Here is a 26,887-nt window from a genome sequence, read left to right on the forward strand (position 1 = left end):
TGGTATGGATAAGGCAGGCTAACATTAAGCTTCTGCAATGACCTTCCCAAAGCCCCAACCTCCACTCTATTGAACATTTGTAGAATATATTAAAAGCTTGTTCCTGACAGGAAACCAACCAGTCTAAATGAACTATTCTGCCAAGAAGAGAGGTCAAATATCCAGAGGGAAAAATGCCATATGATTGCTGTTGGCTACCAAAAGCTTCAGGTGCAATGAACCAAATAGTAAAGTGGGTGTATGTACATATTTGAAGTCTTATGTTGCTTTTGACGCTGTGTGGATTAGAGATAACCCAAAAGAAATTCAAGCTTGTGCACTAGATTCTTCGTTTTTAAAGTCATTAAACATGTATGCTGTACAGTCATTTCACCCTGGAAAAGAACAGTTCAAAGAAATCATTAAAAGCCCAAATTGCCACGACATTTATGCACATGATGAGTGGATGTTAGCTTCTGACCGCAGCTGTATTCTTTAAGCATACCCCATGAAGCTAGTGTTATAAGCAGCTACACCTTGTTAGTAAATAGCTATTAGGTAATCCACGTTTGTTCCATCAAACAAGGAAATTTAAGTCTTCTTCTTCTTTTGGCTGCTCCACTTTCTCTATCCCTTACATCCTCTTCCGTCACATCAACCCTCTGCATGCCCATGTCCATCTCCATCTTGTCTCTAAGATGCTGAACTTAAGCTTTCTCTGTGATGTACTCATTTACAATCCTGTCCCTTCTAGTCACTCCCAACAAAAATCTGAGCAGCTTCACCACCTCCAGCTTGGCCTCCCGCTTCTTTGCCAGTGCCGCTGTCTCCAAAATGTGCATCATAGCAGCTCTCACTACTATCTTGTAAACTCTCTGCTGTCCTTCTGTCATAAATCCACCCTACTTGCACTCTCGTCTTTACCTCTCTTATACAATGTAATGTAGGTAGTTTAAAAACAAATCCCAATCAGTGAAGCCAAACACGATAACTTCCTTGATGTAGCAACAAGTAAATAGTAAGTATACAGTAAATGTAAATTTACACAAATTCTCTCTCTCTTTCTGCTATGCCACGATACTCTAACTACTTATTTCCCATTATTCAGTATGTACGAGTGATGCCTGCGGGTGGCCAGTGCTATGAGCCTGGCTTTTTCTTCCCTACCATCCCACGTCACGTGACCAGGTTGGGAATCAGTAGGAGACGCAACCTGTTACTCCGGCCAGACTGGCTGGTGACCGTAGGAATAATGTTTGGAGCTGTGGTCATCCTCTGTTTATGTGTGACAATGCTGGTTAGTCTACATACACAAGTATATATGAAATATAAAAGTATCACTCTAATTGATGAGTCTGTACTATGTAGATCCTGTTTCGTGAATATGGATGGCCAGAGAAGGAGCCAATCAAAGCACGGTACCGCTCGCTGCAGCTGGCCTACCAAATGGATGACTACTCGTCAAAAGGTTCAAGGGTGATCTCACAGAGAAAGACTCATCGAAACCAACAATCGAGAACGACTCAAGGCTCCATTCAGCCAGGTGGAACATTGTAGACGTAAACACTTTGACACTTTACTCATTCGTCGAAACCCTAAAGCCCAATACATTACATAAATAACATGGTTTTCTCCACTTCAACTAATGCACCTGCAGAGTGTACACATATGGCACTTGAATGAACATGAAACGACACACTGACACGTTGAGAACCCTTGTAACATCTTATGTAGCACCGGCAATGACCCTAAGGTGAAATTTCCAACCAATCACTGCTGAAAAAAACCCTCTTTACATGCCTGATTTCTCATTGATAGTAAAATGAAAACAGCCCACATCCAATCCAATCTATTTATAGAGCCCTTATAAAAAACACAGTTTTGACAAAGTGCTTTAAAAAGCACCAAAATACCCCCCAAATCAAGGGGTAGCAACGTAACATGGGCAGACAGATCATTCCACAATAACTGAAAAAGCTTTAGGAACTGCCAGGAACAGCTTGTCCATGGACATCAGTGATCTTTAGGGAACTTATGGAGTTCCCTCAAGACCTTATTACTTCATTTAAAATGAATTCTTATGCCACAAAATGTTACATTTTCATATTAAAATACCTGTTAAAAGGGAGAAATAAGTACCTGCTACACGCTTGTAAAATGTGAAATGTTTAGCAAGGCTTCTGTGTGTCTGTAAATGAACAGTAGAGAGGATGTTGCAAAACATGCTTACGTGTTTCAAAAGATCATATAATGCTATAACCCATCAAAGTTCACCTTGAGATAAGTTATGGAATATGGATGAGTTTTTTATATTGTTGTGATCTTTTTCTTTGTGACGGTGTTTATTTTACAGCCTCCACAGACGCCTCGGAGGAGTTCTGGGATTATGAACACCAGGTGGATCTGGAGGCATTCAACAGCAACACCTTTTACAGCCTCCTGCTCAAGCAGAGCCTGTCTGTCACTACACGACTGGGACAGCTCACCACTGAGGTCTGCTGCTGTTAGTTTAAATGCCAATCAATCACAAAGCATGTCAAATGATAAACGCTTACTCTCTTGTCTCACTCACACACACTCATGCCTATTCTCTCAAGAAATTTTTGTGTAATTTGAGAAAGAGCAATTTGGGAATGTTTGGAAAAGTTAAGTTATTAAAAAAACAAACAGATTTTGGTTACAGCCCTCAGGACAGCTCAGGTGTTAAAGATGTAAGTGGAGATGGAACATTTTGCACTGCACATTTTGCAGCTTGCATTTCTCACTAGTGCTATTTAAATGTGTGGTTGTTGCTTTGGGCTGTCAATAGATTATCTGGTTATGACAAACACTTAATGTTTTCTTTTTGTCTCCAAAATATGTGTTCATCTAGGTAAAAGAGCTATACCAAGGAGTGCTTGGGAAACTGCAAATACTCCATCCGCGTATGATCGCTGAAGAAAAGCCGGGGGAAGGTTATGAGATGTTGAGGAGGGAGATTGAACGAGAGGTGGTGCGACGAAAATCTTTGGCCTCACAGCTGAGGACACTACTTGACAGTCAGCTGAAGGTTTACATTTTATTAAGCTGCATATACATGTCAAATTATATTCAAATTTTTAACAAAAGGTTTAATAGCAAGTGTAGCATCAGTTTGAGTAAAGTATATTTATATGGCATGGCTCAACAAGTATATACTTTCAGATGTAAAATTATTGCATTAGCAAGGTATACATGATCAAGTATAACTGGTTTTCTTCAGGTTCTGAGGCGAGAGCAGCAGGCCCAGTGGAGGATCCACAGTGTGTTCACATCTCGGCTCAGAGAGTGCACCAGACTACTGTCTAAGCTTTATAGTAACAACCAGACTTCCACTGAACTGTTCCAACAAATGTAAAGCTTTCATTTGTTCAGTTATTCAAGTACAGCCATGTGAAAAAGAAAGAGCCAGGTGTGTGTTTACTCAGTACCCCAACAGTGGAGGTCCCAACAAATTCACCCCAAGGTCTGACCAAAAAACCCAGGAGCCACATATCAGACGCTACAGACCTCAAAGTTTATGACAGCACAATTAAAATTTATAGAACTGACTGACTGTCCTTTGGACTGATGAGTCCAAAGTAGTGATGTTTGGACATAATGCTCATCACCATGTTTGGTGGAAACCAAACACAGCATATCAGCACAATCATCTGATACTAACTGTCAAGGACAGGGGGTGGAGGGGTGATAATTGGGCTTGTTTTGCACCAACAGGATCTAGGCAACTTGCAGTCTTTGACACTTAGAGTCCCCCGAGAGCAGCCATTTGGCTTTTCTACCTTTAAAACTCGCCTTCCAGCCAAATGGCTGGTAGGTGTTTAGCTAGGCTTTAGCTTCAGCCAAGTGGAAGCTAAATTGGCTAGTCATTCATATGTAAATTAGGTTGTTACCTGAGAATTCTGGAGGGGAGTGGGGGTGTGTGAATGAGGGGGTGGGGGAGCTGCTAAAAGCTGTGAACTTCCTTTTGTGTTCGTCTTGATGCATTCTCAATCATCCAGGGAAATAAATCTCCAAAAGTCACCAACTTGGAGTGTTTCAGTTTGCCATCTTAGGGAGAAATCAACACACATGGGTGTATGTCCTTTGTTGCTGAGATTTATTGATAAAAACAGTACAAAAAACCAACCATTTGTACACATATTTACAAATAATAATAAAAAGTGAGTGAGTACATTTCAACATTTTCAGCAATCACTCACAATCCTGGCACTGCCATGGTATCTGTAGTCTGCATTTACCACATGTGTATCTGTAGCAGTGAACACATCGCACAGTGGCATGATTCTTCTTGCATTTGTGTTTGACCTGACACATGGCTCTTTTTCCAGGGCTAGGTGTGGAGGGTTGTGTCCAAAGCAACTGTTCTTTTCTTGCCTTCTTCCCAGCTTCCCAACACTACCAAAAGGAAGCCAAACACTGTCACCCTTTACAACAAAACAAAGTGTGGCGTGGATGTGATGGACCAGATGGTTCGGGAGTACACTGTCCGCAGAGGAACACGGCGCTGGCCATTTGCCATGTTTTACAACATGATTGACTGCTACAGATACACATGTGGTAAATGCAGACTACAGATACCATGGCAGTGCCAGGATTGTGAGTGATTGCTGAAAATGTTGAAATGTACTCACTCACTTTTTATTATTATTTGTAAATATGTGTACAAATGGTTGGTTTTTTGTACTGTTTTTATCAATAAATCTCAGCAACAAAGGACATACACCCATGTGTGTTGATTTCTCCCTAAGATGGCAAACTGAAACACTCCAAGTTGGTGACTTTTGGAGATTTATTTCCCTGGATGATTGAGAATGCATCAAGACGAACACAAAAGGAAGTTCACAGCTTTTAGCAGCTCCCCCACCCCCTCATTCACACACCCCCACTCCCCTCCAGAATTCTCAGGTAACAACCTAATTTACACATGAATGACAATCCAATTTAGCTTCCACTTGGCTGAAGCTAAAGCCTAGCTAAACACCTACCAACCATTTGGCTGGAAGGCGGGTTTTAAAGGTAGAAAGGTAGAAGCTGCTCTCGGGGGACTCTAAGTGTTGAGTAGACTCTAGATGGTAACATAGATGGCTGAAATTGGGTAACATAACAGGACAATGATTTTCAGTGCAGCAGCAAAGGTACAAGAAATTGGATGAAAAAGAAAAGAAGGCGGTGCAGTTAGCAAATCAAAGTCCTTAGTGAAATACAAGGGTGGGACCTTAAAAGAGCTGTCCATAAATGAATACTCAATTATTAATAATCAATTTATTCAGGTTAAAAAGTGATTCTACAAGCTTTTGAATCGTGGGATGTATGTCGTTTTCCACATGCATAGAGTCCTGTGAAAACTTTCTTTTTCCACATGACTGTAGTACTGGGGAACCTTAGAGTTTAAGGCTTTAAATTCCCTTGAATATTCAATTTGCTGTCTCCCATCTTCAGTTTGATTCAGAGGTTAACATCACTGGTCGATGAGATGGGAGATCTACTGTCGGCAGAGTGCCACCGTCAGGGGTCTTGGGGCTTGTTGGGCGAAGGTATAGGAGCCAAACTGTTGTGCCCTGATACTGGAACTGTCCTTACCAAAGATGACATCTTTGGTGAGTCAAAACTCTTTCATTTGTTTATCTGCGCCTATGTTTCTTAAAGAAACTACACCATCTGCTGCTTATTAGGTGCACTGCAACATGCAGACAGACTATGGCTGAGAAAAGCTGGGTTAGAATACATTATTGTGTGAATGTGTGTGTGAATGGGTGGATGACTGAATGTAGTGTAAACCGCTTTGGGGTCCTTAGGGACTAAGTAACGCGCTATACAAATACAGGCCATTTACAGGTCATTATTAATTTGCTAAATGTTAGATGATGTATCCAATAAATACACTGTATGTTTTTGTTGTAAATCAAACATAGCTGTGTAGCCACATAAGGCTGAATAACTACTGGGGATTTAAATTTACAAACAGTGTGAATGGGTTTAAATGAAAATTTTATTTAGATGATTGATCACAATAATCTCCTCTTCTGCTTAACTCCAGATCCTGATGGGTCCGTCCGTGTCTCTGGGGCTGTTTATTGTGATTCAGTCACAGGCCTCATAAGGCCAAATGCTCACAGCCATGTGCTGCTGAGCAGCGGCCACACGATGGCAGTGCCGCCTAATTTCTTTGTTCATCCACACACCGGTAGAGTTCTGCCCATTGCTGGAAACGTGGCCTATGATCCTGCCAGCTCTACATTAGTTTGCACAGCTGACCATTGTACAGGTATGAATTGTCTGTGGGTTACTGAGGAGGGCAATGCTAAATAAAACAGTCAAAGAAAAAAGATTTCATGTGAACTTAGTTCAGACTTTTTTAAAAAAAAAAAATAAAGAGCCCAATCAATCAATCTTGTGTTTATGCTCAGAAAACACAAAACACCAATGGCAATCTTTTGTATTTTAGAGATGAATAAATCTAAACTCACCAAGAGTCATTTTTAAAACCGTGCTATTAGAATACAATTACTAAAGCAGAACAGATCATTTGTGTTAAACATGTTACAACCTGACCAAAACATGCTGTTTCTACAAATAGAAAGCCTAATACACTGGGATCCTGGTCATTTCAAGCAGCAATGAACTGAATCAAAATGAATATAACCATTTTATGCTAAAATAGCTCATGGAAAATAACTTATGACACGCATTAAAGATTACTGAAGAAGGGCTCATATGGTTCATGAAACATGTCTGAGACCTCTGCATTAAAAAGCAATTATGTGCTGTTTTTAAATGATTCCAGATGATAACAGGAAGTGGGATAGTCCTCTCCTTCCTTTCATTCCTTACCCAACCTCCTGCCACTCAGACCAGCCTCTCCCCAGCACTCACCTCAGAGGCCTCCGACCAGGCCAGAGACTGCAGCTGGGGATTCCCATGGCAGACCCTGACAAAGGGGTCCCAGTACCTATTCTGGCAGTAACCATTCACCCCCAAACTGGGTTAGTCTACACTCTGGGAAGAATCCATGTCTGCCCTCTCACCCGCTTACCACAGCCTATACAGATTGGTTATCCTATGCTGGACTCCAGGACAGGGAACATTGTGCTCACCGTCGGGGTGAGCTTGGATCCAATCACAGGTTAGAGCTGCTGGAGTTCCCATTACACTCTAGAGTACATAACTTCAGTCAGACAAACTTGTTCTGTGTGCCTCTGTAGGAGATGTGCTGCCAGTAGGTGGAGTCCTGCTGGGTGAGCCCTTTGTTGAACCACTGAGTGGGCAGATGGTGAGAGTTGGAGGGGCAACCATACGGGCTGGACAACTAGTGCCCCATGCAGGAGGATATCAAACTTTATTAGAAAGCAAGGTGCTTAATTAGACTGATTGCTTTTGGTTGCATTTACATAATAAGTATCGATACGATAAAAAGTAACTGTTTCTACGTAACAAAACAAATGAAACAGATAATAGCAGATGTTTGATTCAAAAATAAAAACATTTTTGGAGTCAGAGTAAGATTTGTGTCTCACAGGTTCTGGCAGCATTGTTCAAAGTACTGAATGTGCTGAAGCCACTAACTGAAGAGTGGGGTTCAGATCAAAGTTTGCAACATGTGCAGTCCCAACCTGGCAGTGACAGAGGGAGTAGTCAACAAGATCATCTTCTCACTGCAGCCAAAGAGCTCCAGCAGGCCTGGGGGAGGAGTTTGCACTGTCAACTACAGCTGCAGACCAGGTTGGAGATCCTGCAGGAGTGGTCCATGGGTCTGCAGCAGGATGGAGGGACTCTGGGTGAGGAAATACTTGAATAGTTTGTTTTGGGCAGTACAAAACAGTTTTTAAAAAAAAAACATTTTTTCTTCTCTCCTTTTTTTTGTTGTTGCTTCTTTCTCTCTTGAGAAGCTCTTATCTTTCACCTTTAGGTGCTCTCTAAACTTTTAGCTTCTCTAAGTTTACTAAAAATACATTTCTCCACATGGAAAAAAAAAGTTAGCATTTCAATCTCCTTTTAGCTTTTCATCTTAATCTTTGCTCACCATCTTCCACAAACAGTCTGGTTGCTGAAAGGAAAAATTACGAGGTGTTGGTCTCTTACTCAACATATTGAAATGCACTTATTACTAACTTCAGAAAATTTAATGAAGTCATTTCTCAGAGAAGAGAGATTCAGACTTGATATTGGAGCAAATATAAATGGTAAGAACGCTGAAATACACAGTTCTGTGCAGAGGCCAAGAACAACCGAAGGTTGCATAAGCATACAGTTTTACTTTTATTTCTACAACCTACACAAGAATGCAAGAAGTAATAGTTACTAATTACTGATTACTTCTCCAAGAAAGTAATCCTGTTACTTTACTGATTACTTATTTCCAAAAGTAATTAATTACTTATTACTTAGTTACTTAGATTACTTAGTTTTAATTTTTAACTTTATGCACACTGCATCAAGCAAAAATTAAATTATACGCAACAGTTTTTCACCTGAAGAAATTTGTTTAACATTTAAACCTATTTTCTGCATATTCGAGCATATAAATAATGTTTTGTGTTTATACTCACTCTTTCAAATAGATGCAAGTAAAAGACAGCAAAAAATAAATAAAACCAAAGATTCCACAGCACAAAATCCTGTCACTCTTACATCTAGTTTCACCTGTTTAGCAGGAGTGTGGTGTGGTGCTGCAGCGGTCATGTCAGTGGGGGGATCTGGGGGTTTCTCTGTGAATTTCACATTCCCGTTACAGCGTGCTCGGTGCTTGCTCAGATTTGAAGTTTCCATTTTTTTCTGTAGAAAAAAGTTTTATTCCCATGCAGAGTGTACATCAGACACTAATGTTTGTGTCACTTTTTACGGAGTCAAACTCAAAGTAATGTCAGTACTTCCAAGCTTTAAGCGCTGCACGGTCGTACTCTCTCCCGTGCTCCATATTATCCATTGGTGATCTACACACGTTTGTTGTTGCCATGGACGTTGCACGCTCGTACGTCATTGTCATGAGACACTCTCACAAACAATCATGGTTTAGTAACGCAGTTACGCAGCCTGTTTATGAGAAAGTAACAGTAATCTAATCACTCGTTACTTGAAAAAGTAATCGGATTACAGAAACACGTTATTGTCCATCTCTGATCACAAGATACTGAAAACATAAAACAATCAAAATGCTTATAATTGATGAACATGGTTAAAAAAAATCACCCAAAGTGTAAGTACTGATAAAATGTTGTCATTGCTTTTGGTTTTTGTTTAGTAGTCATGGCAACCAAGTTCTGTACATTCAGGAGGCAATTAATGAGTTTTTAATTGAGGCAGGGGAAGAGGCTGTTGAAATATTTGTAGGGATGAGGAGACAAAGACATGTGAAAAGGCCTATATCTTTTAAATATAGATTTATTTCTATTTTGTATTTACTTTTGAAAGTTGATGTAAATAGTAGGGGTGAACGATACACAAAATTCACGGTTCGGTTCGGTTCGGTTCGATACTTTGGTGTCACGGTTCGATATTTTTTCGATACAAAAAAAATGTTCATGCCTTTTTAATTTGTCATTTATTAAAATTATAAATATATATTTTAACTCAAAAGTACAGTTTTTAAATTTAACCCTAACCCTTGTGCGTGTTTTTTATTTTGACAGCGAATGCGCACCTGCGGACCACTTATGTGCAGCCCCGGTTATATAGCTCATCATATCGCAGCCACAGAAATTCTTTTGTCCATGAAACCATAAAGCTGCACTTTCTTTTTGCCTTATAGTCTGATTTGTCATAACTTTTCCGTTTTGTGGTAAGCTTTTCTTTGGCTGTCACTTCTTCACCCTGACCTGTCTTATTTGGCTCAGCAGAACTAAAATATATATTCTGCTGCTTTATATGTCATGTGCCTGCCTGCTTCAAGTCCTCTACCATAATCCCTGTCCCCAAGAAACCTAGGATCACTGGTCTAAATGACTACAGACCCGTGGCTCTGACATCTGTGGTCATGAAGTCATTTGAGCGCCTGGTTCTCTCCTATCTCAAGACCCTCACGGCCCCCCTCCTGGACCCCCTGCAGTTTGCATACAGAGCCAACAGGTCTGTAGATGACGCCATCAACATGGCCCTACACTTCATCCTGCAGCATCTGGACTCCCCAGGAACCTACGCCAGGATCCTGTTTGTGGACTTCAGCTCTGCCTTCAATACCATCCTACCAGACCATCTCCAAGGCAAGCTTTCCCAGATGAATGTGCCTGATCCCATCTGCCGGTGGATCACTGACTTCCTGATGGACAGGAAACAGCATGTGAGGCTGGGAAAGAATGTCTCGGACTCCCGGACCATCAGCACCGGCTCCCCTCAGGGCTGTGTTCTTTCTCCCCTGCTCTTCTCCCTGTATACTAACTGCTGCACCTCCACCCACCAGTCTGTCAAGCTAATCAAGTTTGCAGATGACACCACCGTTATTGGACTCATCTCGGACGGGGATGAGTCTGCCTACAGGAGGGAGGTTGAACGTCTGGTGTCCTGGTGCAGCCACAACAACCTGGTGCTGAATGCCCAGAAGACAGTGGAGATTATTGTGGACTTCAGGAAGCACACAGCTCCACTCCCCCCCATCATCCTGACTGACACCCCCATCACCTCTGTGGACTCATTCCGCTTCCTGGGTACCACCATCACCCAGGACCTGAAGTGGGAGCCCACCATCACCTCCGTCATTAAGAAAGCCCAGCAGAGGATGTACTTCCTGAGGCAGCTGAAGAAATTCAACCTGCCAACACGGACGATGATGCAATTCTACACTGCAATCATCGAGTCCATCCTCACCTCCTCCATCACCGTGTGGTACGCTGGAGCCACTATCAGGGACAAACAGAGACTGCAGCGTGTTGTGCGCTCTGCTGAGAAGGTGATTGGCTGCAGACTCCCATCTCTGCAGGACCTGTACACCTCCAGGACACTGGGGCGTGCAGCTCGGATCTCAGCTGACCCTTCTCACCCTGGACACAGTCTGTTTGACCTGCTCCCCTCAGGCAGGAGGCTCCGGTCCAGTGCTGTCGCTCTCTATACACAGTTCGCGCGATTGCAAAGTGAAAGCAAAAAACAAGCGCCAATTCAAACGCAATTTCAATATGTCACATATTGACAGTGGCTCACTGATGCCAATGACATAATTACCCAGCTACATTTCCGAAAGAATGCAAAAGCATTGACATATATTTTTCCTTCCTACGATAGCCCGACGGGCAGGGCAGAGATAGATTTTGGTAGCCCGACTGGAAAAATCGCTAGCCCCGGGACGTCGGGCTAACTGCGCTAACACACTAGTTCCCACCCATGTAATTGAGCATTGCGTGGCACATCCAACATACTGTTTTACTTTAGTCCATGACGCGCTTACCTTCAGGGTCATACGTCACATGAAAACCAAAATAATTCCAAACGCCAGATCTGAATGAGGGTGGGGGAGGTTCAATTTGCCATGTTGCAAGGAGAGCTTAACTTCTGTCTGCTAGCTTGCCCTGCGCTCTTCCTTCTGATGATGCTGTCTGTGTTGAGCGCTCAGTGGATCTGCGCTCGACAGTGCAGCCTAGGCGGAGTAGTCGAACGCAGATTCACTGAGCGCTCAACACAGACAGCATCGTCAGAAGGAAAGTTGATAAAATAAATTACAAATTTTGTATTGTTCGATACATATGCGTACCGAACCGAAAGCACTGTATCGAACGGTTCAATATCGATACGAATATCGTTGCACCCCTAGTAAATAGCTTAAGTTACAATCAAAGCAATACCTATGATTGTTTGTAGGGGGCTTAATGTGATCCATCAGGGAGTCAGCAAAACACAGGATTTATTTCCTGATATAATTAAGCTGCAGAAAATTTCTGAGACATTCTGTTTTTGATATAATCTTGTGAGTCATTTAGTGATCTCAGCATGCTAAGGTCACAGGCTTTAACACCCAGCTGCACCAGAGTATCGTCAGCGTAGCAGTGAAGAGAAATATCTCATAATTGCATGTCAGGGGAAAATGAAACTGAGAGATAAAGTGGGAGCAAATACAAAGAAGATTTACATAAACTGTAAATGTGAAAACAAGTCAAAGGTTATTTAGACTCCACAGCTTGGATTTCCCCAAGTGTGCAAAATGAAACTCATGAGCTAACCTACTTTTAAGACTGAGGTCAAAATCACCAAAGCAGAAAAGTGTTGCACATTAGTAGAAGTAGAACACAGAGACATGCAAAGCCTAATGTATTTACTGCAAAAATCAATGGTGTGGATATTAATTGGCACCATTAACAGGGAACTGTTGATTTTAAAGGTATCATCATAATAGTGTATTCATACTTAAAATGCATGAGAGTATAGTTCGGAACTTTGATAATCATAGAAGTAAAAGTGTCCAAAAAAATAATGCAAAAAATAACATAGTAGTTTTTTTTTTTCAATTTGTTACCAGTAATTTGTAATGGAGTAGAATTGAATCTTGACAAAACAACAGTAAGAAAGAAGGTTTCTTTGATTTATTAATTAGGAAAAACTTGAATTCTGATAACCCTTTGTCCCACCAGGGGTTAATGTCACACAGGCAATACAATTCACATTGTCACACTTTTTCTTCTGTGACAAATTACTTCATATAACTGCGAACTGTTGTTAGTGGTGTGAATCATCCCTACCATCATGTCACAAATATGAACTAATGGTGGTGGTGTGAATCATAGGTTTGCAAGGTGCGGGGTGCCTGAGTCACACTCAATTCAAAATTATAGATGCATAAAATGAATCTTGTTCAACCCACGTTTATTTTTGCACAGCCCATTGTGATACACACCCCTCAAAGTCCATGCTTTTGAAAACAGGAAGCTGTAGCCATTTTATTTATCGTATTGCACATGGGAATATGCACACCATTTGATTTGCTTTTTGGGTGTTTCTATAAAAAGTGAGTAAATATCTACTGCTGCTGAAAACAAAGGAGAAACATTTCATGGGTAATTTGTCTGTCCATGTCTGTTTTCAAAGTGTAAATTAGGTTTTGGAAGTGAAGAAGAGCTCCAGGACAATGACATTTACTAAGTTAAAGTTGTTTTTTTTTTTTTTTACACGACCTTTATATATCACAAGGAGCCTGTCTCAAAAAAACAAACAAACAAATAAATAAACAGATAAATAAAACAAAGCAGATATTGCACACACACACACACACACACACACACACACACACACACACACACACACACACACACACACACACACACACACACACACACACATATATATATATATATAAATAAATAAAACACAAAGCATTTGCTAAGGACTGAGTACATCTTTCAGTTATTGGCTCCTCCTTAGTGGAACAACGTTAATAACCCATAAAATTTGAAGCGTAATATGGCTTTTGGAAATGAGTCATTAGCCCAAGGAGAATGACTCATGCCTCACTTTTTTCATATGACCTTTTTCCGACACCGAAAACAACCTGAATTAAAAAAACCTTGACCTAAAAAAACTTATGAAAAAGTGTTTTGGTGATATCGTTCATGTGTTGATTATTAGAGAACGGTTAGAATCAAACATAACAGATTTTTCACAATTTGAGAAATGAAAGTGACTGTTAGTTTAATGGCCAGTGTCTGTTTTGTTTTTTTTTAACTGGAAATTAAGAGACATTTAACTTTTTACAGCAGACAGGCAAACCTCTAGTTAACCTAAGTAATGTTAAACCTCTAAGCTAAATTTGGCTGCTGCGCCGAGAAGTATGCTTGACCTTTTGTTGCTATTGGTTATGTAAAAGAAACATATTACCTTAGCTGCAGATAAAGCACATTTATAATTCAGTATGCACAAGAGCCAGAAATAATCCAGTTTTGATTTACATAGTTTGCATTACAGTCTCCTGCAGGCATGGAAACGTGTTTCTCCAGTAGTACAAAGTAATTAGAAATAGCTGATTGGTAACCAGAGAGAGTGTTAGGCCAAAAACCAAAAGGCAGCCTTTGTGAGGGAGTTAAACAGTTTCCTGCACAATAGGAAACTACACGTATTAAGAAATCCCAGAAAGGCTTTGCATAGAGTTTTGACGTTTACATGTTAATCTTTGAATTCAGATGTTTTTCAGTCCCACACTCACAGCTCCATAAAACGAAGCACCTACAAAAATGCTAATAAAAGAATGGGATTTTATAAAGAGTTCACTGAATTTGAGTAGTTTACATTAACGGGTTGCAACAAGACATTTCTTCCCCCCTAGACATGACAAACTGTAAGTGGCATTAGTGTACCACAACCACAACAACACAGTCATGAAGTGTCAGACCATGTCAACTTACAGAACGAGGTCTTTAAGTGGTGAGCTACTTACTGCTCGCTCAATAACTGCACAGCTCCAAACCTTCTCTGACATTAACATCAGCACAGAAACTGTGCACTGGGAACTTTATGGCATGGATTTCAATATCGATAAACAGTTGTGGTCAGAAGTTTATGTAAACTTTCGAATAACATGGTACTTAGGCATTTTTAATTATTTTTTTCAATTTTTCCTTTTCCACAGTAGAACTATTATACAGCATACATTTTTAATAACTTTAAAAAACAAGAATTGGCCTTTGACATCCACACATTGTCAAAAATGTATTCAGACTCAAATATATACATATTCCCTCGTGTTTCAACCACCTAGCTGTTGATTTAAGGTGAAGTTAAAGAATTTGAAGTAACCATCCTTCAATATTTCATCCACTTTGCGCAATGTACCAGTACCACTGACAGCAAAACAACCCCACAGCATGATGCTACCACCACTGTGATTGACTGGAAACAGTTATGCTGGTGTCCCAGAAGTTTCCAGTTCATGGCTGAGTTTGGTTGAGCCTTTGTGGTTCCTGAACAAACCAATTTCCTCTGGGTGGAGCTGTTTTATTTCCTCTTATGTACAATTGTTTGTGTCTACAGTTGTTGAAGTCTTGGAATCTACAGCTGCTGTAGATATAAACTGTAGATTTATATATAAACTTATATAAATCTACAGTTTTTTGTAGATCTTCAGTGAGTTTCTTTGACTTTCCCATTGTAGTTGCCACAACTGCAGTGTTTGACCTTTTTTCCTTGATAATCATTAAGGTGATTAGGTTCACTTCTCATCATGTTTAACATGTTTTGTAAGATGTTTCGAGAAATCATGATCATGTTTCATTTAAAAAAGGTTTTGTCTGCATTTATGTGTAATGAATGTAAAAATTCATTCTTTTTAACACTGGTTAAAAACCCTTGATAGAAATATGTTAGTTGACAGAACTTGAATGATTGCATTTGTTTCTTCTTCTATAACACGCTCCTGTTTTGTTCATACCAGGAGAGATGCCTCTGCCAGGTTCAGATATATGTGTACCGGCTTTGCTAGGGGTGGAGTATCCTGATCCTTTAGGATCTGGCCTTAGTGTACCGATCCTGGGATTTCAGACTGATCTTGTTTCTGGGAAAACAATACCACTGGCAGGGACCATGGAGGACCCAAATGGAAAAGGTATTGTGAAAACATGCTTTTGATATATAGTATAAAACCTAATCTTGTCTAATTGGCTTTTCACTAGCTAGGACTGCATCCTAATTTAGATTTGATAGCATGTCTAGGAGATAATGGCAGGTGGCGTGAGTATGAACTGAGGCTGCAGTTTGGGGAAGGCTTCAGAGGAGACTGGCAGCAGCTCCCGGGCCTGGCGGATCCCCATGTACTAATGACAGAGGAATTAATTGAAAAAAGAAGGGTGAGAATGAGAACTAACAGCTTGTAGTGCAGGTGAATCGTATCTAAACCAAGAACTGGCACAGGAGCGTTTGAAGTTTAGTCCTACTCAGGAAATTTCAGTTAAAAGATCTCCAATTAAATTCTGTTAAACATTACAGAATTGTGGAAGTTCTGCTTACTGATGCTGTTATACTTCACAGGACTGGTGGCGATCCGTTATGGATCTCAGACGGTTGACCCAGTGACAGGGCTGTTGGCCCCAGTCGTCGGGGCAAGGCTGGATGCATCTAGAAAAAATGTTGTGCCAGTTACATCTTCCTACTGGTTAATGATTAGAGAGCAAACTGACAGTGTGCAGGTAACAGATAGATGTTTTCACAAATGCCCCCCTCTTCTGATGTGATATCTGATATGATATATATATTTTTGTTTCTTCCTGCCAGGTGGAGGCACTTCAAAGAGAGGTGTGTGTGCGAAACGGTTACTGGCAGCAGCAGAGGCAGCGGGAGGAAGATATTCTAACTGATCTGGACTCGACTCTGTCCCAGTGTTTCTTTAGAGTCACAGACGTAAACTCTTATCAGGTCAGCAGGAGCGGTTTCCTTTCTGGTTCTAAATATCTTATAGAGCCTTAACTCGAAGTATAGAGCAAGAAATTCAAAGGGGTTGGGCTGTTTTAACATTTACAAATAATGCAAATGAATCGGGAGCAAACACTGGAAAATAAAGTTTTCAATTTCTTTCCCTGCACTGCAAGTGAAAATGTTGTTCCTCCTCAATGTTCCTCTACATGAAGATATGAAAGTGTGTGTCTGTTCTCTGCACCTTAGAATGGGGATATGTGCATGCATTTGGCTTTTTAGTGTCATTGTGCAAATATGTGCATCTTTTTCTCATTCACAGTGTCTGTACTCTGTTTCAGGCCCAGTGGTCTGGGAAGCAGCTGAGGGAAGCAGCCATGGAGCTGCAGGATTCAGCACAGACAGAGGCCCAGAGGAGAGCAGCTCAGCACTCCCGCTTGGCTCTGATCCTGCCTCCACTTGTTCTGCACATCCTCACGTTAGGTCAATTATTTGGCAAGCTGGTAGGAGTGAATGAAAGCACGAAGGAAATTATAGTCATGACCTGCAGTGCACTTATATTCATAGCTTTCCAAAGGAGAGTGGTTTCTTGCCAGTGTCTCACAGCACACTAATTAATTAAAATATTATTTTTCTTTTTATTTGGTTTGGCAGGCATTTAAGCTTATGTTTCTCCATCTGTGGGAACAGGTGATGAGGAGGAATGGGATCAGCAGTGTGTTTGGCATTCAGAGCTCCTCTCTGGCCTTGATAAATTGGACATGTATATGGATCAGCTGCAGGAGGAACAGGAAAAATGGATGGCACAGGCAGGAGATTGGTCTACAAACATTCATGCTACAGTAAGAACAGTTGCTTTATGGTTTATTGCTATCACTTCAGCTGTGTAAATGAGTGACACCGTTAGGCCACTTCCTCTTTTATGCCAGCAGTAAAAAATGTATGGTATAGAGAGGTTTGGAACGTCTTGTAGTTAAACTTTAACGCCAGCTCTTTGCTGTGAAAAGCACTCTCTAACACTGTAAATAACAAGGCTATCATTATTTTTCCTGCAGGACAGAGAGCTGAGACAGAGAGAGCTGGTGGAGCAGTGTTGTTCCAGACAGACTGAATTGGAGGCCGCTCTTAATCCACTTCACTTTGTCAGACACCTTTCGCTGCTCCGTGCAGACACTGCTCAGGTGAATAAAGAACACTGAATATAAATAAACCCCTTAAAAGAAATAAAAATAGCAGAAAACAGAACAGATATTTTTATCTTTTATTTTGCTCTCTGTTTTGTTTGAACCTTTAGTAAACAGCCAAAGTGAGGTGAAAGCAAGCTTAATCTCTTCACCATCAAAGTTATGGCTTTGCTGGTAGAGTTTGCAACTCATAAACTTTTAAATCAATTCTGATAAATCTTTGATAAAACTTTGTAGGAGTGTACAGTGGGGTCATTTTAACAACCCTTCTAGGTCTTCAAGGTAAACTAGAAGGTAAAAGTAAGACAGTGAGGTGCCTTGGTTTAAGATTGGACTCTTGTTGTATAAATGCTTGGATTGCGTAACAGTTATCTTTTTCTGCTCGACTGTCTAGGCTGTACTGTGTGGGAAGTTTTGGTTCAAGGAATATGGCCTGGTGCAGTACAGTGGATACCAACCGAATGTGAAGATCATGGGTTTGCTTCAGCAGAAGGCTTTGCCTCTGCTCGAGAGACTGAACCAGCTCCTTGAAGAAAAACAGCCAGCTGGATTCTCCTCCAACACATGCAATCAGCACATCTCTGGTACATAATATATACTACAGATTGCCCTGAAGAAAGCACAGTTTCCAGTTAAATAAAGGCAATTTTTGGCTTTTCTCCATGCCATTGGATGTGCCAGCTTAAGATGTTTGTATATAAAGTCTTTGCATAAAACAGAAAAACCATCTATGCACTCACAAATATATGAGTTAAGTACTGGGCCCAAAAAAAATATAAGGACACAAAAAAGCATACTGCAGAACTCAACTTATCAACTTATTTCCTGTATCTTAGCAGTGCGTGACATTTTGAGCACACCTGCTTTTCATCATCTTAAATCAGGGATCTTAAATCACCTGTGACTGGTCACATGACCACAACCCAAGACAATCAATCATGACAATCTCCAGAGCTCATGTTTATTTTAACTCCCACATTTTAAAAATGTTCTACAAAACAACAGAGGCCTTTGAGACAGCCTTATTTCTCAGTAGTACGTTGAACTTAACAAGCAATGAAATCAACATTTTATGTTAATAACAATAATAACAAATAATATTTCTGCATTTCAAACACTCAAGGACATTTCCAAGACATAAAAATTGACACCTTTAATAATAACACAGCAAAAGTTAAAAATAAAACAATCGTACCGTGGGACTAGACCAAACTAGATGATATAAAGTACAGTTAGGCCGAAGGGGTTCTTTTTTGGACAGTGTAATAGTTTTTGTAATTTTGCCTTGCCAATTTTGAATTGAATAATTATTTTATTACTTTATTATTACTTTTGATTGGAAAACTAAATATTAGATATATTTATATAAAAGTTTTAAATATCAGTTTTTAATACTTGAATACTTGATGAAAGTCTTCTGCTCTGTATTTGCATCTCTTAACGGTAGAATTTGATACTGATACATCTACTGTACCTCCTGCTACATATCGCTGTTTGACCTGTTTTTTTAATAACCATGGAAATAATTCGGTCATCATTCACTTTAGTTGTCTTTTGTTGGGGTTCTGGCCTTTTGGTGTTGCTGAGCTGACCAGTGTGTTCTTTTTTTCTAAAAAATGTACCAGATTATTGATCTGGACACTCTTAAAGTTTTTACTGCCTCTGTGAGAATTTCTTTTGTTTTTTTTAGTTTCTTCTCTAATGCTGGTCCCCTTGTATCATCTGTTTGGAACCGAGAGTTAGGGAATAGCAGGCCTCACATGACCTGGAGTGGGGTGGGGGCAAGCCATGTACAAAAATTGCTTTAATTCTTAAATAACTAAAACTATACTTTTGTTAATCCTGATCCTTTAGTTTAAAAATCCTCTGTGATGGCGTACAGTGGGAAAATTATGAAAACTGTGTCATATTTCAAAAATGTACAGACTTCTAAAGTTAGATTTTTAATGTTTTAGGTTTGTCAACAAAGCAGGAATATGGTTTGGAGAGTGCATCTAGAGTCTGGACAGCCTCCGTGCCTGTCGTGAAAGGTATGTGCCATATGAGTGTATATGTAGAAATAATGCATATAAGCATACAAATATGTTCAATATGCCAAAAAGCACATTAAAGCATTTAAAGCAGTGAAACAAATGTACCTGCTGGCTAAGTTTCGGAGTAATCTTTGCCCCAAAAGAGAAAACACTAAGATAATAAAATGTTTATTGAGCAAACAACATATTGTGTAGGTCACTTGTCATGGTTTCCCCTTCGATTTTGTATTTATTTTATTTAATTTTTTATTTTAAGCCTATGTATATGGTATGGATGTCATGAGATGCTGTGCAGCACGTAGGAGTTGGACCAAAACGCAAGACTCGAAACAAAACACTCTAAATACATGAAAACAAAACTTAAAACTGGAAACTGAGAACAAGGAACTAGGAACAAAAACAAGAACCAGGACAAGGAGCTAGGGAGAAAGCTTGAAAACACAAGGAACAATGGAGAACCCACAGCAATGTGGGAGGGTGTGACAACAGAGAAAGACAAAAAACTCAGGGTAACAAGGGAATGAGAAACAGCTGGATCAGACCTAACATAATGGGACAGAGAGGAAGCAAAACTGAATACACTGAACAAGGAACTATCAAAACAAAACAGGAAACATGAGACACACACAATAAGACACAGAACAGAACAGAGGGCGCGAGAGACAAACATGGGTCATTCTATTTAAACATATTATGTCCAGGGTTAGGAATGATACACAACCCCCCCGATGCTTTCATAGCAATACCATACAATGCACGAGGAAAAAACAACTAATTAAAACCTAAGGAGTTTTAAAGAAGAGAACAAATAGTCTTAATTCCTGTGACTGTATTTGATTGCTGTGTCCAAATATTAACTTGGGGTATTTCTATGAAGCAAGTTTAGTTTACCAGATCCTTATCAGGCGTCCCTTACCCGAACATCAGCAATGTGTTCACACAAAGGTGAAGTCAACTGAGGGTTTATCAGTAATTTTTGTGGCCTTTTCATCTTCGCTAATAATATTCTTGCTTTTTTAGTCAGGATTTCATTTTTGCTTTCTTTCACACCCTGAGATAATGTGCAAGCAACTTGCATATTAAACCTCTGCAGCGTAAATACATGGTTCAACACGTTTCTTTGTGCGTTCTCAAAGGAATCTCAACCCAGTCTTTCAGGGAGACTGGGAACATTGCTCAATCCCAGGACACCGGGCTACAAGCCAGCTCGGCAGTGACACACAACTCGCAGAGACAAACTGGATCTTCTGGCATTCACTCCCAGGGTGAGACAGAGCACACATACTGACCTCATACTACACAGATCAGAGAATGCTAACAACTTCCTTTTAAAATTTTTCAGTCAGAAGGTGAATTAAAAATGGTCACAAAATAATAACAATTATGTTTTAATTTACTCATACAGAGAGCCAGCATATGAAAGAATCCACTCAGTCGACACACATCACTGTTCCCAAAGTTCCAGGTATTTATGATATGATGCCATAATAGGACAGTTTAAATGTTCAAGGGATAAGACATACCAACTGTCATCCATTCTTTGTTTCTTAGAGGAGGAGTGGACAAGGCTGCTGGAGCTCTCTCCTCTGTTCCAGCTGTTGAAGGGTGTGGAGCTGCAGCTAAAGGGTTGGGCCTCCAAGGCAGGGCTTCTTGCAGGAGAGCTAGCGAGTAAGTTGGAAACATTTGAGTTTTTTGTTTCGATTACAGTCACCAACTGTATGCAGCAGCTCACATTAGGACACTTTTAGATAGCATAATCATTAACTGTAATTTATAGACATTCAAGCACTGAAGAGATGAAAGCTAATCTTTAACTGATTTTAATCAGAAAGGTAAACTCTATAAATGAAGTTTTTATGCATGTGTGCGTGGCTCAGGTGGTAGCTAGATATTTTTAGATGAATCAAACATCATGTTTGAAGAATAAGATGTGCAGATCATTTGGATCATTGCTGTGCATCTAGCTAGTGTGTCACATATTTTATCTAAAATGTTACAGATAATGTGACTCGGGTAGGTTGATATTAAACAATTGATAAGATTTCATCAATGCCCACATGTGTTTTAGTTGCTGTTTAATGGAGCCCAGGTGGGAGAGATTTTCTCCATATGTTAGTGTGTTTGGCTTCTAGGACAACACCATTTAATTAAGAAACTCCCATCAGACCTCTTCTGCAGAAACGTTGTGACATCAAAATTGATATTGTTATAACTATAAAGAAACTCTAAACAATTTTATTATTCTATAACCTTTTATTTAAGATCATAAAACAAAGCTTGTTGTATTTACATCAAGGTTAGCTAGCTGTTAGCTAACAACAGCTGTGTTTCTGTGGAAAAGCTTGGGTTGTTCTATCAAGTTGATAATCACCTTCATGTAACTGACAGATAACAGAAGTATATCATGGATATCAAACTCGGTTCATAGTGCAGCGCCTAGCTGAGCTTCTTTACTATGGTGCCAGTCAACAGATGGCATTGCATGATAACATCCTAAAGAGGATCTGAGACTTAGAGCTGCGAAGTACAGGAGTGCATTACAGGAGGACAGGCAAAGACAAAAGAAGATCACAGACTGTAGTACAATAAGTACATTTAGTGAATAATAACATACATTAGGTAAAATGGATCACAGGACTATACTAGAAGAAGGAAGTGTATTTGCTAATACCAGAAGGGACATGCGCATGGCGGTGCTTGACACACACATACCTACATAAAGTCAAGTGCAACCCAAAGTAACCATTGAGGTACAAATGGAGGTTACCACATAAGCACAGCTATGTGCGTTAGTACCAGCTTACAATACTTATTTCTGAAAAGGCAGTATCTCTATCCTAACCACTGTGGCAAGCTGCTGATGTGTGTGTTATTGGTTAGGAGGAGGGGTGGTCGGTATGTGCATTTGTAAAAGACACTATAGTACTTATTTCTGAAAACAAATGATCATAAATACTACGTCAAGACCTGTTTGTGTATGTGGGCTTGGAAGAAATATAGCGTGAGAAAAGGCAATGGGTGTGAACTCAAAGAGGCAAGTGTGAAAACATCTGCATACAAGAATAGGTAGCTGCAGCCCCCTCTGTACTGACAACAGGAAATGGCACTGCCACCGAGATCAGACAAGTGGATTTTAAAGAAAGGAGGACAGGAAATGCAAAAAGAGAGATGATGACGACATTACATCACCTATCGGGTTCTGTAAGGACAACTATATGTTTCCAGCATTATGTTATAATAAATATGTTTTTAAGTTTCTAAGTTCATTACTTAAACAGTGTTTTGTGATTGATAATATTGTACTTTCTGCTCGCCTACATTTTTAAGTTTTTGTTACTGGCTGTGTTGCAATTTAGATTATTAATTTTGAATATAAATCAGATAATAAGTCTGTTAGAATCCTCTGGATTTAAACATGCATTTGATTATAATATAATATAATATAATATAATATAATATAATATAATATAATATAATATAATTGGAAATAGGTAGTTCTGCACAATGATCATTTTTATATTGTTTTGATGTTCGTTGTATATTCAAGGAATAAATAATATTTAAAACAGTAATTAGTTATATCGGTGGACAGTTATATGAAAAAAGTAAAATTCATTCTTACACTCTGTTTTTGCTGTCATGTGTTTAAAAACCAGCTGCCATGGTTTAGGTTTTAAATGTTGTAACTGAAGAAACCACAACGTTTCAGTAGAAATGTTTGGCTATGATGCACAGCACTGTGTTTGATGAAAACCAAAAACAGGTGGTGGGAGTATGATTCGTGCCCATATTGTGCTCAGAAGACTTGGGTTTCTTGCAGTCGCTAAGTCGACCATGAACTCTGTATACTGTGTACTGTTGTTTTCGTTACTCATAAAAGATAAAGTATTACACATGAGCATTGCCAGACCCTACAATGTGAACTTCTGCAGGCCACGAATGAATTTCTCTGACCAAATGATTAGAAACAGACTTCATGAGGTTGCCCTGAGGGTCCTGTTGTCCCAGTGTTCACAGTCCTGCACCGTGGGCCTTGACTGGCATTTGCAATACAATAGCTGAATTGGCAGGGCACCAAGAAAGACCCGGAGCATGAAGACAGACATGAGAGGCCGTGGAGAACGTTATGCTGCTTGTACCCCCACTTGCACCCTAATCTAAATCCAATACAACACCTCTGGGAGATTATGTTTCAGTTCGTGTGATGCTATCATGTTGCACCTTAGACTGCCCAGAGGCTTTGTAATGCCGTAGGCCAGATCTGGTAGGAAATAACCCAGGACACCTTATAAGGAGCATGCCCTCATGTTGTCAGCCATGCATACAAACACATGGGGGCCATCCAAACTTATGAGTAGCTTCAATGAAATTTCGACAAAATGGACTCACTTACTGCATCATTTTTCACTCTGACTTTTGTTGTATCAGAATCAGAATCTTTAGTGTTGTTATATCAAGAAAACACAGAACCATGAAACTGAGGTGCAATTCTCTCTTTGAGAAAAAAGAATAAAATTATTGACACTTTCGTCTTTCACAAAAACTGATTTTTCCATTCTGGAGCAAATTCAAGAGAGAAGGGCTGCAATTCTTATGCTGCATTGAGCTGCTACACTTCCACCCACACAATGGCAGCAGACAGCACATAACCACAGCAAGTGGAAGGGTGTTATAAGGAAGACACAGAGGACTTGAAGAGTGGCCTTTGACTGTAAGGCATAGAAAGTATTTTGAATCCTGATGGCAGCTTGATGGAGACAGCCACATGATGACAGACTCGGTTTCAAAAGAACCGATGTAACAGTTTTTTGAATTATCCTTCTCCATGACCTCTTGTTTGTGTTTCGAGAGAGTAGCGTGGGGGGCAGAGTAGGCTCCTCATGTAGAGAGAATTACCGGCCTTCCACGTGTGCTTCCCCACTTTAAAGAAAAATGTAAAATCTTTCACAATTCAAACTTTGACTCTGTTCACATCTGTCAGCATCAATCAGGACCACCATCATGCTCCGAGGAAGGCAATCTCTTACATTAAGGCTGGAGAGAAACCCCAGGTGCGCATACATTTAACAACCAGCCTCCTCAACACCGTCTCTAATTTGCAGCTTCAGGCTGACCTGGGTAAACAGCTGAAGTTCCCACAGCACATTGAAAAAATATCCCTCCGACCAGACATGATCATTATTTCTGAGGCCTCAAAACATCTGATCATGCTGGAACTGGGAAGAGGGGATCGAGGAGGCCAACGAGAGGAAACACACAAAATACCAGGAACTAGTGTAGGAGTACAGGGGAAGGAGCTGGAAGACTTTCTATGAGCCCATAGAAGTGGGTTGTAGGGGTTTTGCAGGGCGATCACTCTGCAAAGTCCTGTGCTGGCTGGATGTGTCTGGGGCAGCCAAGAAGAGGGCCATCCAGGCTGTGAGCAAAGCAGCAGAGAAAGCCACAAGGTGGCTGTGGTTTCAGAGGGCTGATCTGTGGGTAGCTAATGGTGCAAGTCGGGGCCTGATCACCGCAGACCAGGTTGCCTGAGCAAGGGTGTATCAAGTTGCGAGACCCGAAACACCTGATGACCCCAGGATACATGAGTGAAAATGCGTGACAGTGCATCCAGGAGGTGTTTCTTGCATAGTGACTGTGTTGACATCTGTCGACTTTAATTCTCTTGATAAATATAAATAGGTGTCTACTGCTGTGAGCTGGTAAGCTTGTTAGAGTAGCCCAGAAATACGGCCAGTTTAACAGTTAAACTAACCGAGAGAATAAATTTGGACTGGGTATCATTAGGATGTCACTGGGGAACAGATGGAGTGTTTTGCTCTGCTGGCACAGCTTTTGGCCTCTTCTTCTGGCAGTAATAGTCCAAAGAAGACAGACCCACACCCCCACCCCCACCCTGCCCCACACCCCCCTACTCTTAGATGCAGTTATGTACCTTTATTTGATTGGCAGAAAGTGTAACAACACAGACAGGTTGAGTCAAGAGCACCTCAGACCATGCGCTCAGCTGTTGCACAATCACAGTTTCACAATTAAATCATGCTCCATCACAGATGGAAATTTTTTTATTTAAGTCTTTTAAAACTCTATGCCTTGTTGGATCCCCTTTTGCTTCCATAACTCTTTATGAGATAGATTCAGCAAGATGCTGGAAACATTTCTCAGAGATTTTAGTCCATTCATATTCTCATGACAACAGCACATATTTGCTGCAGATGTTTGAGCATATCCTTAATATCCTTGCTGCATATCCTTAATCCAACCCAGTTCCAAAGAATTTGAATCCAAATGCAGATAAAAAAACAGCCTTAATTGAACTCAAAAACATGGTTTTAATAATATGGTTGTAGAAAAGTCCATAAACAAAAGTGAAAGTAAATTGTAGGCACACGACACAAACGACTATCAACTACTTAAAATAGGAACCAACTAAACAGGAAAACACCTAATACAGAGACTTTACCAGAATATAAAGCGAGGAACAGTAAGAAAGTAATGGAGCTCAGAGAGCAAAAAAATCATCAACCAACAAACAAAACTATTAAACTAGTCCTTTTTTTTCTTTATTTCTATACTTTTGTTTATTTATATTCTTTTGAAAAGCATCCTTCTTGAAAGGTGCTATACAAATGTAAGTTATTATTCTTATTCTTATTCTTATTATCCATCCATTCATTCTCCTCCACTTATCCCTAATAGTGTGTTTGGAGTGCTGGAGCCTATCCCAACTACCATAGGGTTACAGGCAGGGTATCTGAACAGGTTGCCAGTCAACACAATGATGCAGACAGACATTCATACTCACATTCACGCATATCACAATATCACAATTTAGATCCACCAATGCAATCCACCTAACTGGGGTTTAGCTGGAGTTTGCATGTTCTCCCCATGTGCATTCTCTCTGGGTACTCTGGCTTCCTCCCCAGCCCAAAGACATGCAGTTAGTGGGATTAGATACTATTATTATTATTGTTACAAAACTTAAAAAATAAAAATGACAGACAAACTGAAAACTCTTCATAGTAATCGTGAGAAAACTCAAAATGAGTCCACAAAACCACTGACCATTACACTCTAACCACAATACAGGAAGCTAGTTGAGAGCTCGCTTTTACGGTGGTACATTTTTCTGGCTGATAACTTATTAGAACAAATGCTAGTTATTTTATTAAAAAAAAATACAAAAGCCTAAGTGATGGATGTTCTTCCAACTGCCAAGTGTATTTTCATATCCTTCCGCACTCCCTTTTCATTAGCACTGCTACTGACCAACCTAAAGAATTCCCAAGGAAAATGCTTTGGTTAATGATAGCTTCCCTTTAAGTCTTAATAGCTCTTAATTTCTGAGTACTTTTAAAG

General features: G+C 40.1%; 1 protein-coding gene across 1 annotated transcript in view; it reads left to right on the forward strand.

The window, feature by feature from the left end:
* The window catches only part of LOC120719860, a 36,719-nt gene that overhangs the window by 4,069 nt on the left and 5,763 nt on the right, over window positions 1-26,887 (forward strand). Inside the window, exons 9-29 of the mRNA XM_040009395.1 lie at window positions 1,088-1,276; window positions 1,348-1,522; window positions 2,333-2,472; window positions 2,852-3,028; window positions 3,221-3,351; window positions 5,440-5,597; window positions 6,038-6,265; window positions 6,785-7,123; window positions 7,203-7,351; window positions 7,517-7,775; window positions 15,338-15,508; window positions 15,931-16,088; window positions 16,174-16,314; window positions 16,653-16,794; window positions 17,002-17,153; window positions 17,367-17,492; window positions 17,890-18,079; window positions 19,451-19,525; window positions 20,665-20,793; window positions 20,934-20,993; window positions 21,080-21,196. Coding sequence (XP_039865329.1) covers window positions 1,088-1,276; window positions 1,348-1,522; window positions 2,333-2,472; window positions 2,852-3,028; window positions 3,221-3,351; window positions 5,440-5,597; window positions 6,038-6,265; window positions 6,785-7,123; window positions 7,203-7,351; window positions 7,517-7,775; window positions 15,338-15,508; window positions 15,931-16,088; window positions 16,174-16,314; window positions 16,653-16,794; window positions 17,002-17,153; window positions 17,367-17,492; window positions 17,890-18,079; window positions 19,451-19,525; window positions 20,665-20,793; window positions 20,934-20,993; window positions 21,080-21,196 — 3,406 coding nt within the window. The remainder of the gene's footprint in view (window positions 1-1,087; window positions 1,277-1,347; window positions 1,523-2,332; window positions 2,473-2,851; window positions 3,029-3,220; window positions 3,352-5,439; window positions 5,598-6,037; window positions 6,266-6,784; window positions 7,124-7,202; window positions 7,352-7,516; window positions 7,776-15,337; window positions 15,509-15,930; window positions 16,089-16,173; window positions 16,315-16,652; window positions 16,795-17,001; window positions 17,154-17,366; window positions 17,493-17,889; window positions 18,080-19,450; window positions 19,526-20,664; window positions 20,794-20,933; window positions 20,994-21,079; window positions 21,197-26,887) is intronic.

Source organism: Simochromis diagramma, unplaced genomic scaffold (assembly GCF_900408965.1).
Source record: "Simochromis diagramma unplaced genomic scaffold, fSimDia1.1 OVJJ01000344.1, whole genome shotgun sequence".
NCBI lineage: Eukaryota > Metazoa > Chordata > Actinopteri > Cichliformes > Cichlidae > Simochromis > Simochromis diagramma.